Source organism: Trichomycterus rosablanca, chromosome 4 (genome assembly GCF_030014385.1).
Source record: "Trichomycterus rosablanca isolate fTriRos1 chromosome 4, fTriRos1.hap1, whole genome shotgun sequence".
Classification (NCBI taxonomy): Eukaryota; Metazoa; Chordata; class Actinopteri; order Siluriformes; family Trichomycteridae; genus Trichomycterus; species Trichomycterus rosablanca.
The window spans coordinates 26,062,531-26,077,014 of record NC_085991.1 but is presented as its reverse complement, the minus strand read 5'-3'; the positions used below and the strand labels follow the sequence as shown (position 1 = coordinate 26,077,014).

The following is a 14,484-nucleotide window of genomic DNA, read 5'->3' as shown; positions in this document are numbered from 1 at the left end:
GTGTAGGACTCAGGAGAGGGTGTTGCCATTGATAAAAGCCTATTTTTGTGCTAAATAGGCTTTAGCATGCTGCAGTATTATTCTGTAGGGTCTGGTGATATGTTGGGTTGCTGCTGAGCTGTTTTTCCTATTAAAACATTTACTTTTGGTCTTGTAGTGTTTAATATTAGCTAGTTGACTTCAGCAGTTTCGTCAGCTGTGACAGTTTCGATAGCTCGTAATAGCGTAAATCCAAGCGACAGGAGTCGAAACCAGCTTTCACTTCCCTTTTTGTGCTGATCATTGTTTCCTGTTTCACATTTCTTAAATTGGAAAAATACAAAACTCAGAGTAACAGGAAATAAGGAGGAGTTTGTCAGAGAAATCTCACACACCCACATATCGTGCGTTCAGTTTGATCATGCATCTTTATATGTGTGTTAAGATCTTATGAAACATCTCTTTACATCTCTGAGGTAATGTTCCAAACTATACTCACCATACTTGCATAAAACTTGGGATTGTCTTTGGAAAATCTATTAATATACTTTTTGGAAATAATTTTCTGGTGTGCAGTGTGTGTTTCTTTTTACACAATACAGTTGAAGTCAAAAGTTTCAAGATTTATTTCATACGTTTTCCAAATTATGCCAGACGCAATTTCCAATTTAGCCCCCAATCTAGTCAAGAAGAGTCGGCTCACCACACGGCCCTTCCAACCCTTGTCTGCGGCCACTTTTTATCACCTGCCAGTGCTGGGTTCCAACAAAGAGCTAAGCTAAGCTCCATGTAACTCGCCCACTCGTGCAGGTGCAGATCGCATAACACAGTGGTAGTGGAAAGAGACCCTGTCTGACATTCCCTCCCTGAATCATGCCCATTTGTGTAGGTGTGGGTGCATGGCTGGGTCACTGGTTCTGCTGAGATTCGAACTTAGAAATTTGAACACTCCGCTGTGCGACACGAGCGCCCGGTCTATTTACCTTTCACCATCAGTCAAGAGTAAATTATATGAGCACCAAGTACATTTATAGGTGGCCGCCTTTTATCACCTGCCAGTGCTGGGTTCCAACGAAGATCGCATAACAACAGGTGCAGATTGCATAACACAGTGGTAGCGGAAAGAGACACTGTCCGACATTCCCTCCCTCAATCATGCTTAATTGTGTTGGTGTGGACGCCTGGCTGGGTCAGTGTCTCTGCTGAGATTCGAACACTCTGCTGTGCGACATGAGCACTCTGTCTATTTACTACCAACTATATTAATAACTTGTATATACGTACATGTTTGAATTGTTAATTCACACATAAAAAGTTGTGGTTGTAAACTTTTGACTTTAACTTTACGTAACACCCTTTTCTCTTATAACCTATTAATTCCTTTAAAATCTTACTAGTTGGTGAAACCCCCTGTGCACTGATAATAAGAAATGCAGACTGTCTTTCATATTAGATATCATACCTAGTCTTGTTGTGTTCAGGGTGCGGAGAAATAGTGAGAAACTGGGCAGGGATGCGCAGGACAAAACCAAACAGAGAATGCCTAAGAAAGCAGCATCTTCAGCCAACTTACTGACCCGATCTCCGAGTCTTGAGGGGTGAGTTTATTTCATCTTTTTTTTTAAATCAGGACGGGTTGCTTTAAAAACATGAACTGCTTCCACACTGTGTAATCAGATATGGGTCGTTACTAGGTCCCTTGTCTTGGAAGTGCATTAGTAAAACCTCTGGGAGAAACTGGCCTGAAAAACCAGCCTACAAAAACAGATTTACAATTAAATGCACATAAAATACTTGGGCTTTTATTTCAGGTGCAATAGTGCAGGTTTTGTGTGTTTGGGAACAGGGTTCATACAGTGATTTTTATTACAAATCATATAATGTGTCACAAGTTTAATGTGTAAATTTTACATGAATTTTATAATTTCAATACAATTCAAATGCCAATACAATTTGGCGCTACTGAAAACAAGTAAGGCCATAGTGCATGGAGTCTTATCCTTTCCATTAAAGTACATCATTAGACAACTTGTTTTAATTATTATAGTTGTAACAGGGAAGGTTGCACATTACTGCTGCAGCACAAGGTGAAGCCTCACACCTACAAGAATGAAAAAGAACCCATCAATCAATATGGTGGACAAAATAACAAAAACAAACTACCAAATAAAAGACTAAAACATCTGCAGCCCACAACAGAGAAAGTGGGTAGAACAGGGATAGTGCAGAACAGAAACTGGTTGTCACAATTTTTTTTTAAATATTTTCTTTATGCATTTTCTCCCCTTTCTCCCTTTTTTCTTAGCGTGTCCTATTGCCCCATTGCATCATGCTTCCTCTCCACCAATGCCGATCCCTGCTCTGATTGATGAGAACAAAGCTAACCCACGCCCCCTCCGACATGTGGGCAGCATGCCGTATGCATCTTATCACCTACACTTTGACGAGTGCAGTGCAGCCTAGCTGTATGTACGGAGGGACACACCCTAAGAGCACTCTTTCTCATCTCTGTGCAGTCTCCATCAATCAGCCAGCAGAGGTCGTAATTGCACCCGTCATGAGAGAGAGACCCCATCCGGCTTAGTCCCGCCCATATGAACAACAGGCTAATTGTTGTTCATGTGGCCGCTCAGCCTCAGCCGGTATGGCAGAGCTGAGATTCGATACGATGTATTCGAGATCACAGCTCTGGTTCCAGCGTGTGTTTTCACCGCTGCGCCACCTGAGCGGCCTGGTTGTCACAATATGACAGGCTGCTCCAGTTGTTTGCGACAGCCCGGTTCTCAAAAAAAGGAAAGATTGGGAATATGTGAGTGGCACCCCAATCCCAGTTCCAACAACTGGTAAAGTCCACACATTATGTGGATTTATAGGTGGGGTCCGCTTCAGAAAAAGGGATGTCACGCTGCCGCTGGGGCAAATCGCTCTCCCAGGGTAGAAAATGCTGTGACACTGGGTGAGTTTCCAGAAAGAGCAGTAAAATTGGACCAGAGCAAACACATCATCGCCATTCTAGAAAAAGCAGGTTTGCCAAACAGAGGAGCTGGCAAATCTGTGAAAGAGAAAAAACGTGATGTATATAAGGACTTCCCTCTGAAGCGAATTAATGCTAATGAGGCGCAGGTGACTCGTCAAGTAAAACTAATGACACATCAATCATCTGAGCCTCTGTGCCCCCTTTGCCGGCCAAATATGGCAATGCAGAGGGACATGGCGTTAAGTCTGGCTCATTGCCGAACTCCTTCAGCTGCTGTGCCATGTTACAGATGTTTAACAAGCTCATGGTCAGGTGTCCACACATTTTTGGATATATAACTAACAATGTTCATTTCATTCTGAATCACTTCTTAATGATTCAAATCTGGTCTGACTTACTGATGAACTGATTAATTTACTAATGAATTAAATGATTCTTTCACTATTGGAAACTCCATTGCTGTTTAACAGTCCACATGGAGTTCTGTATGCAAAAGCCTCATATCAGAAATGATTCCAAGAACCACAACCTAGCCCATCTTGGCACAGACCCGAACATTTTGGTGAGAAAGCACAAAGGATTAGAAATTCATCTAAAAGCAAGTTTAATGTAGCTAGAAAGCATCAAGCAAACTGCATGTCATACCAGGTTACCTTAACTATTAATCTTAAAGTTAAAGTTTTGGGTCATTTACACACACAGCATTCACAAGTCATTTATGACATGTTTATTTGCCATGAATAACCCTGTTGTGTAAAACATATATCAAATATAGTGTGGGCACCCAGGTGGTGCAGCGGGATTTTCCGCTAGCACACCAGCGCTGAGATTCTGAACTCCTGCGTTGTCACCGGTCGGCTGGGCGCCATCTAGCAGGCATAATTGGCAGTGCCTGCAGCAGACATGGTTCTGCTAGGGCGGGATGACCGGACTATGTGGGTGGGGTCAAACCCCTGACTGGCAAATGAAGAGGCGCCTGTGCAGAGTGCATAGGTGAAAAAAGGGTTCCTCTAGGGGCTGCGTGCGGATCGGAGGAGGCGTGAGCAGCAATATACCTACCTTGACTGCAATCAGGGATCCCCCAGCAGTGGAAGACAAATTGATTACGCTAAATTGGGAGAAAATGGTTTGGAGATTATATCATGACAGTTCTGCACTGTGATTTTAAGAGTAGTATTTCAAAATGTACTTAAAAGAGATGAGAAATTCCCTTAGATGCTTTTAAAGCGTGAGTCATTATATTGCACAACTATAAGAATGATGAATCTCCACAGATCACTAATATTTTCCTTTCTGTCTTTTTTCTCCGTTATTGTTTGTCTTGATAGCCGAGCTAAAGATCTTCTCTCCAGCACAGGTAATAAAAATCTCTTCCCACACAATGAGAACAGTAAATGGATCACACTGACATTCTAATATATGGCCTCTTTGGGCCCCGGTCCATTCCATCTAATCTGGGAAGAACTTCAGATTTTAACACCATTATGTTTCCTGCCTGTTTGTACCAACACTGAATGCCTAGTCAGGATCTTAATGTGTGGTGCATCAAGAATCAATCTATTTATCTGTATTCACATTCTTTTAGATGTATTCAGCTGCTAATAAAGGAAGCTCTGTTAAAGTACCTTTAACCCCGGTCATTGTTTAGAAATTAGAGCAACAAATTTCAGTATTTATTGGCACCACAAACATCGAGGAAGTTTTTCAGCTTTGGAACAATGGATAGATTCGGGTATTCACAAGCATTTACAATTCAGAGCTACAATAAAGGCTATATAATATAAGGCAGCATAGACTGGCTGAAGGGAGTGTGAGTGCTACCCCAGGATTCTCCATGCTTACAGGTGAATTGCTTCAAAATTGTCCCATAGTTTTAAGCAATTGGGTAAGTGTGTGATGTCCCATTGTCCACCATTTGGGCAGTGTTGTTGCTGGGTAGACTCCAGTCCAACTGCCAACATGATCAGTTTTGGGTGGCTGCTGAAGCTGGATAAATAAATTGCAGTGAATATATAGAACCTGCTTTTCAGAGTTTGGTCTTTGAGTTAATTCTTTAGCTCTCTACACCACAGAAATAAAAGCATGTAGAGACTCCATATTTGTGGGTTTGGCAGTAGTATTTTAGTACTTGTCAGTGCTAATCAATGTAACAAAAACACCCAACAGACAGCCAGTGCAGTCTTTGTACAGTGCTATGAAAAAGTGCACTCGATTGGCTTCCTAACCTAATAACTGGTTGTGCCACCCTTGGCACCAACAGCTGGAGTCAAACATTTGCGATGACTTGTGATAAGTCTTTTACATCACTGTGAAGGAATTTTGGAACTTTTCTGACAGAGAGCACAATTTATGGTTCCATCGGTTATGACACAAGTCATTTAGGTTATGCCAAAGCAAAGCAGCCCCAGACCATCACACTACCACCACCATGTTAGACTGCTGGTATGACGTTCTTATGGTGAAACGTGGTGGAACCTTTACACCAGATGTAACGAGACCCATGTCTTTCAGTCTCAACAGTCCACAGAATCTTATCCCAAAATTATTGGGAGTCATCTAGATGCTTTTTAGCAAACGTGAGACAAGCCTTTATGTTCTTTTCGCTGAGCAGTAGTTTGCGCCTTTGTAACTCTCCCATAGATGCCATTTTTGTCCAATGTTTTTCTTATTGGGGAAGTCACCTGAACTGAGGCATGTGAGTTTTTTAGATGTTCATCTTGATTCTTTTGTGACCACCTGAATGAGTAATTAATGGGTTCCTGGTGAAATTGGTAGGCCAGTGTCCCTGGAAAGGTTCAACACTGTTCCAAGTTTTCTCCTTTTCTGGATAATGATCTTTACAGTGGTAACCTTTTCCAGATTGCTAGATTTTAATCACTGCGTTGCACATCTGTATTTAAATTGTGTTAGAATGTGGCATCATGTGCTAATTTTTAAAATCTTCTAGACTGTTGCACAGGTTCTATTCAAGTGGTCTTAAAGTTGTCCGTTGAATTATTCAACTATTTAATTTAGTAGCTGAGAAGACAATTATTGACACAGCTCACGGGGTGGATGTTACACAGCTACAGAAGTCCTGGTGGCTCCAAGCACAAAATGAAGCATTTATAAAAATAAATAAATAAACACTCAAATATGTCAATGTATTTTTTTTTGCATAGACATTCCATTATTGTTTTTGAACTATGATTGGTGATTATACAGTATTTTATAAAACTCTTATCTGCTCTAGACTCAACAGTGTACTGTTCTGTATGTATCTGTATTAGGGGTCCTGTTACTTTTAGTGTGCTCAGTCATCATGAGGCAGTAGTATGCCAGCTTACCCTGCACCCCCTACAGTAAGACACTGTGTTTTATTGAATATACTGTATCAGTGACATTTGACATTAAACCAGTTTAAGGTGTCACCTTTACAGAAAGTAAGAAAATCAAATTCCATTCCTGTTAGAGCTGCTCTAATCACATGTAAGTGTTGTTATATGATGTAGAAGTGTCATGGAGCAAATGCAGCTCAGCCATAAAGCAATATGCCAATCCATGTGCAGTATATATATATATACAGTATATTGCCTAAAATTGTCTGAATTCAGTTCCAATTTGCCACTAAGGGCAACATCAATACAATAACTGTTCATCTCAAGCTTTGCATTATGGGTCTTCATAGACAAACAGGGTGGCAAGGTGGGTAGCACTGTTGCCTTACAGCAAAAAGGGTTTGATTCCCAGGTGGAGCGGTCCAGGTCTGTTCTGTGTGGAGTTTGCATGTTCTCCCCGTGTCTATGGAGTTTCCTCCGGAAGCTACGGTTTCCTCCCACAGTCCACAGACATGCACTCAGGTTAATTGGAGATACAAAATTATCCATGACTGTGTGTTTGACAATAAAAGTCTTTAACTAATGAATCTTGTGTAACCAGTAACTACCTGTTCTGTCATTAATGTACCCAAAGTGTGTAAAACGCTGTTAAAATCCTAATAAATACAATTATGCACAAGCATAATTGCAATGTGTAAACCTGGGCACTGTTTAAATACATTCAGGGCTGCTTCTGACTATTTGTGTCAGGTTCCTTGGTTCCAGAGTTGTAACAAGTTAATGCAGCAGAATTAAATGCATTGGAACACTAAAACACTAATATCGTCATGGCATTTTGCTTTGCTTAAATGTAAGCGATTCCCTGCAGTCATGTTGCAAAATCTGGTTGAAATACTTTCACAAAGAGTAAAGGACAAAGTCTATATTAAGTTCAAAGAAACATTTTGACGTGGTCCTCAGGTGTCCACAAATTTTTTCCCATGTTGTGTAGATGCACTGACCAGTGTTAATTTTGACAGCAAATTTTGATTTAGTTTTAGTCATAGTCTTTTGACTAAAATGTAATTTAGTTTTAGTCATAATTTAGTCATCTGAATTGTTTTAGTTTTAGTCTAGTTTTAGTCGACTAATTAGCATAAGAATATAGTCGACTAAATCTACAGTATAAATACAGTGTATCACAAAAGTGAGTACACCCCTCACATTTCTGCAGATATTTAAGTATATCTTTTCATGGGACAACACTGACAAAATGAAAATTTGACACAATGAAAAGTAGTCTGTGTGCAGCTTATATAACAGTGTAAATTTATTCTTCCCTCAAAATAACTCAAAATACAGCCATTAATGTCTAAACCACCGGCAACAAAAGTGAGTACACCCCTAAGAGACTACACCCCTAAATGTCCAAATTGAGCACTGCTTGTCATTTTCCCTCCAAAATGTCATGTGATTTGTTAGTGTTACTAGGTCTCAGGTATGCATAGGGAGCAGGTGTGTTCAATTTAGTAGTACAGCTCTCACACTCTCTCATACTGGTCACTGAAAGTTCCAACATGGCACCTCATGGCAAAGAACTCTCTGAGGATCTTAAAAGACGAATTGTTGCGCTACATGAAGATGGCCAAGGCTACAAGAAGATTGCCAACACCCTGAAACTGAGCTGCAGCACAGTGGCCAAGATCATCCAGCGTTTTAAAAGAGCAGGGTCCACTCAGAACAGACCTCGCGTTGGTCGTCCAAAGAAGCTGAGTGCACGTGCTCAGCGTCACATCCAACTGCTGTCTTTGAAAGATAGGTGCAGGAGTGCTGTCAGCATTGCTGCAGAGATTGAAAAGGTGGGGGGTCAGCCTGTCAGTGCTCAGACCATACGCCGCACACTACATCAAATTGGTCTGCATGGCTGTCACCCCAGAAGGAAGCCTCTTCTGAAGTCTTTACACAAGAAAGCCCGCAAACAGTTTGCTGAAGACATGTCAACAAAGGACATGGATTACTGGAACCATGTCCTATGGTCTGATGAGACCAAGATTAATTTGTTTGGTTCAGATGGTCTCAAGCATGTGTGGTGGCAATCAGGTGAGAAGTACAAAGATAAGTGTGTCATGCCTACAGTCAAGCATGGTGGTGGGAATGCCATGGTCTGGGGCTGCATGAGTGCAGCAGGTGTTAGGGAGTTACATTTCATTGAGGGACACATGAACTCCAATATGTACTGTGAAATACTGAAGCAGAGCATGATCCCCTCCCTCCGGAAACTGGGTCGCAGGGCAGTGTTCCAGCATGATAATGACCCCAAACACACCTCTAAGACGACCACTGCTTTATTGAAGAGGCTGAGGGTAAAGGTGATGGACTGGCCAAGCATGTCTCCAGACCTAAACCCAATAGAACATCTTTGGGGCATCCTCAAGCGGAAGGTGGAGGAGCGCAAAGTCTCGAATATCCGCCAGCTCCGTGATGTCGTCATGGAGGAGTGGAAAAGCATTCCAGTGGCAACCTGTGAAGCTCTGGTAAACTCCATGCCCAGGAGAGTTAAGGCAGTTCTGGGAAATAATGGTGGCCACACAAAATATTGACACTTCAGGAACTTTCACTAAGGGGTGTACTCACTTTTGTTGCCGGTGGTTTAGACATTAATGGCTGTATATTGAGTTATTTTGAGGGAAGAATAAATTTACACTGTTATATAAGCTGCACACAGACTACTTTTCATTGTGTCAAAGTGACATTTTGCCAGTGTTGTCCCATGAAAAGATATACTTAAATATCTGCAGAAATGTGAGGGGTGTACTCACTTTTGTGATACACTGTACATATTTGTTTGTTTGTTTGTTTGTTTATTAGGATTTTAACCTCATGTTTTTACACATTGGTTACATTCATGACAGGAACGGTAGTTACTCATTACACAAGTTTATTCAATTCTCAAGGTTATATCGAACACAGTCATGGACAAATTTAGTATCTTCAATTCACCTCACTTGCACGTCTTTGGACTGTGGGAGGAAACCGGAGCACCCGGAGGAAACTCACGCTGACATGGGGAGAACATGCAAACTCCACACAGAAGGGGTTCGAACCCAGGACCTTCTTGCTGTGAGGCGACAGTGCTACCCACTTAGCCACCATGCCGCCCTAAAATACATATAAAGAGTGTAAAATGTAAATGCTTTTTCATCAGTTCCCTTAAATTATTTAAGTCATTATATACACTTACACAAAATTAAACATTTTTAACCAGTTATGGAATATTATTAATGTTTGAATGTGCAATACACACATATACAGGTCCTTCTCAAAAAATTAGCATATTGTGATAAAGTTCATTATTTTCCATGATGTAATGATAAAAATTAAACTTTCATATATTTTAGATTCATTGCACACCAACTGAAATATTTCAGGTCTTTTATTGTTTTAATACTGATGATTTTGGCATACAGCTCATGAAAACCCAAAATTCCTATCTCAAACAATTAGCATATCATGAAAAGGTTCTCTAAACGAGCTATTAACCTAATCATCTGAATCAACGAATTAACTCTAAACACCTGCAAAAGATTCCTGAGGCTTTTAAAAACTCCCAGCCTGGTTCATTACTCAAAACTGCAATCATGGGTAAGACTGCCGACCTGACTGCTGTCCAGAAGGCCATCATTGACACCCTCAAGCAAGAGGGTAAGACACAGAAAGAAATTTCTGAACGAATAGGCTGTTCCCAGAGTGCTGTATCAAGGCACCTCAGTGGGAAGTCTGTGGGAAGGAAAAAGTGTGGCAGAAAACGCTGCACAACGAGAAGAGGTGACCGGACCCTGAGGAAGATTGTGGAGAAGGGCCGATTCCAGACCTTGGGGGACCTGCGGAAGCAGTGGACTGAGTCTGGAGTAGAAACATCCAGAGCCACCGTGCACAGGCGTGTGCAGGAAATGGGCTACAGGTGCCGCATTCCCCAGGTCAAGCCACTTTTGAACCAGAAACAGCGGCAGAAGCGCCTGACCTGGGCTACAGAGAAGCAGCACTGGACTGTTGCTCAGTGGTCCAAAGTACTGTTTTCGGAAATCAAGGTGCCAGAGTCTGGAGGAAGACTGGGGAGAAGGAAATGCCAAAATGCCTGAAGTCCAGTGTCAAGTACCCACAGTCAGTGATGGTCTGGGGTGCCATGTCAGCTGCTGGTGTTGGTCCACTGTGTTTTATCAAGGGCAGGGTCAATGCAGCTAGCTATCAGGAGATTTTGGAGCACTTCATGCTTCCATCTGCTGAAAAGCTTTATGGAGATGAAGATTTCATTTTTCAGCACGACCTGGCACCTGCTCACAGTGCCAAAACCACTGGTGAATGGTTTACTGACCATGGTATTACTGTGCTCAATTGGCCTGCCAACTCTCCTGACCTGAACCCCATAGAGAATCTGTGGGATATTGTGAAGAGAAAGTTGAGAGACACAAGACCCAACACTCTGGATGAGCTTAAGGCCGCTATCGAAGCATCCTGGGCCTCCATAACACCTCAGCAGTGCCACAGGCTGATTGCCTCCATGCCACGCCGCATTGAAGCAGTCATTTCTGCAAAAGGATTCCCGACCAAGTATTGAGTGCATAACTGAACATAATTATTTGAAGGTTGACTTTTTTTGTATTAAAAACACTTTTCTTTTATTGGTCGGATGAAATATGCTAATTTTTTGAGATGGGTTTGGGTTTTCATGAGCTGTATGCCAAAATCATCAGTATTAAAACAATAAAAGACCTGAAATATTTCAGTTGGTGTGCAATGAATCTAAAATATATGAAAGTTTAATTTTTATCATTACATTATGGAAAATAATGAACTTTATCACAATATGCTAATTTTTTGAGAAGGACCTGTATTTACCTGACCTTGCTTATTGAGCATAACAATAACAAAAGATTAATGACCAGTAGGCCTGCTCTGCCTGAAAAGTATATGCACTGTTCATAACTAATTGCATATTACATTCTTTATAAAACTGGGTACCGTAAAAGCAGCTGTGCCACACATGGTTTACACATCGTCTTGTTTTTCACGACGTCAAATGAGAAATGTGTCCATATATCGGCTCTCATTTTTCTCCCTGTTGACATTGTGGAGTTAACCTGGTTCCATGAGTAAAGAAAGTTCACAGGCTAGTCTGGTCTTCCCGGGTTTAGATCAAATGTGTGCAAGTGTGGGCTTGCTGCGGTACTGCAAAAGATTAGTACTGATTGGATGGCTACCCGGCTTGACGAAAACTATGACGAAAATCATTCGTCAACTAAATTAACACTGGCACTGACAAAGTGTACATATACAGTAGGGTGACGCTAAATTATATAGGAAAATGTCCAGTTATTTATTTCCCTGGGTCAAAACCACTGGCAAACAGCAGGCAACTATTATTTTCTCAATGCTAGTGTGTGAAACAAAACCAAGATTCAAATGATTCCAGCAAACTTCTCAGGCCAGTTTTCTGGTTTTAGTTGTTGGATCTTTTTCTAATTCTCTATCCTCAGTTCCCTTAAGAACAGTAGTTTATATCGGCTTTAGGTTTACATTGAGCAGTATTTTGCATAAAAAACATTAACAAAAATGTGTCACCATGTTATTCTATTTGTTTTGATAATTAACGTTTAAAAAGAGATGGTGGTTATATGATTTAAAGTTTAGGCAGTACGTTTTGGCTGCTAACATCACAGATTACAGACAATAGCTGGCACATTTACTCACGTTTACTCTTTCATTTACTGGCACATTTACTCTATCATTAGAAGATTCAAGTGAATTCAAGTCTCAAAAATGCAATAGCTATCTGTAGGCGTGCCAGTGAGCATAATAAAGCTTGCTGTTTGTGTGGGCGAGTTGACATTTCTTTCTTGCTTGTAGCACGTGTATGCAGGGGAAAATTAACACCCCCTAGTGATATGTTGCATTATGTGCAGTTATAAAAGAGGTGAGCCTGGCTTTGTGTGTCTTATGCTTCTTTTCCATTGCACGTTAACCTACAGTACTATAATGCAAATGCAAACTGGGAGGGGTTTGCTGAAGGAGGATGATTTGCGGTTTTGCCCCATTGTGGTTGTAGCTGTGTTGTATTTTTTCCTCACTTCACAGCACAGCTTTAGTAATAATATCAATTGCAGTTCAGTTTTAAATATTGGTGCTCAGGTGGCGCAGCAGTAAATTACACTAGCCCACTACTGCTGATATCCATGGTTAAAATCTATGCTGTGCTGTTGGCCAGCAGACTGCCCGGGGTAGGGATGACTGAAACAGATAGCCGTTGGGAGGTGCACTTGTCAATGCGCTCTCAGTGCTGGTCCCAAGACCAGACAAAAAAAGGATTGCATCAGGTAGAGCAGTCTGTACCAAGTCTGTTTTGCAGACCAGATCCTCATAAAGGGGAGTCAAAAATTGCCAGTGGTTATTCTGTAATGCTCTGTGCTGTTTTTTGCTTTGTTCTCCACCCAGATGGCCTCCTCTAGTACATGTAGTTCCTGGCCAAGAAAAATAAACAGATTTAGCACGGGTAGTTGGGTACATTGCGGGTCACTTGGCAAGGAAAACAGACATTAAATAGGAGATCACTGATTTAAATGCTTGTTAAACCTGAACATAAACATTTTGTTGAACAGTTAATTACATAAGGGTCTTAGGCAATGATCTAAAAACTGTAGTGTAGCTTAATTTTGTTTTTTTTCACAGTTGTACCAGATGTTTAGTTTAAAAGCCTTCCCTTTTCATGAGAAAACATGCCTGCACACACAGACACACACACACACACTCACTGCTGCAGTGGTGCACATAGGAGAGCTTGTACCCAAACTGGAAATTCACTAACCATAGACAGTTACCACTACTTTAAACTCTCTGACAGGAATGATGAATGTTTCTTTTCCTCAGCCAGAATTGGAAAAAAAAAACATTTAGATTTGTATCATTTTATAATACATCAGATCAATTCTATGAAAGCCTCGTAGTTCTCTGTTTTCTTTTAAAACTGTTTATATGGCTGTATTGTATGCATCCTGTAAAACAGTCCTAATTTTTTTAGATTTGGCACCTTTACGCACTGCTGTCCTGATCATGCACTGTATTAAACAGCTTGTATATTCTGCTCCCTACATCTCTAAGACATTATTTATTTATTTAATTGGTAGTAATGATTGATTAAATTTAAATATTTTCTGTGGAAGCATAATATTTAAACAGTGAATTGCCTTTAAATTACCTAAAGGTTGTCAGATTCCAGACTGCAAAATTTAATTTCCTTCAGGATCAATAATAATAAGATCTATCTACTGTATCTATCCATCCATCTATCCATCCATCTATCTACTGTATCTATCTATCCATCCATCTACTCTGTCTCTGTCTGTCTGTTCCGTCTATCTATCTATCTATCTATCTATCTATCTATCTATCTATCTATCTATCTATCTATCTATCTATCTATCTATCTATCTATCTATCTATCTATCTATCTATCTATCTATCTATCTATCTATCTATCTATCTAATCCATCCATCCATCCATCTCACTATGGTCCAAAAAATGTTGTCACACCTCTATGTAATGCAATTGCACCAGAAACATTCTGCACAAATCAGATATAACATTTCTTTTTGGAAACTTCACACTGTTATATTTAGTCCCGCCTACTAAAAACATCTTTCTCCACACCTGGAAGTGAGGACTGAACTGTTATGTGTCTGGGGCAGCCAGAGACTTATGGGCTGCAAGTAAAAACTACAGTTTTATATGAATACAGTAGTTTTACTGTATTCTTGTCAAACAATTGATGTTAGCTGGCAGACATCCTATTATACGAGGATTCTTCAAAAGGTTTCAGCACTTTTTCTTTACTCTATTTATTTAGAGAAACAAATTACATCACTTTTCTACAGTCACCTTCCGATGCATTTTTCTCAGCGTCATACCAACTTCTGCTTCTGCTGCTTTCACATCATCATCACATGAAATTCCTCTTCCCCAAAAAAGGTGGAAATCAGATGGCGCTAAATCCAGACTATAAGCTTTCTCTCAGTCTCTCAGACATGGCTAATTACTACTCCTCCCACCCTCACCGTTTCCAACTAAACTAGAAAAGTGCAGAAACTTTTTGAAAATCCCTCATATATTGCAGCCTGGGATGACGCTCTTCTCATAGAATTTTTTATCATCCACATTGTGAAATCCATGTATAACAAACA

At 40.6% G+C, this 14,484-nt stretch overlaps 1 protein-coding gene across 1 annotated transcript in view; it reads left to right on the top strand.

Moving 5' to 3' along the window:
- Positions 1 to 14,484, top strand: part of eml3 (EMAP like 3) — a 96,556-nt gene that overhangs the window by 48,516 nt on the left and 33,556 nt on the right. The window contains exons 5-6 of the mRNA XM_062994072.1: positions 1,461 to 1,577; positions 4,285 to 4,313. Coding sequence (XP_062850142.1) covers positions 1,461 to 1,577; positions 4,285 to 4,313 — 146 coding nt within the window. The remainder of the gene's footprint in view (positions 1 to 1,460; positions 1,578 to 4,284; positions 4,314 to 14,484) is intronic.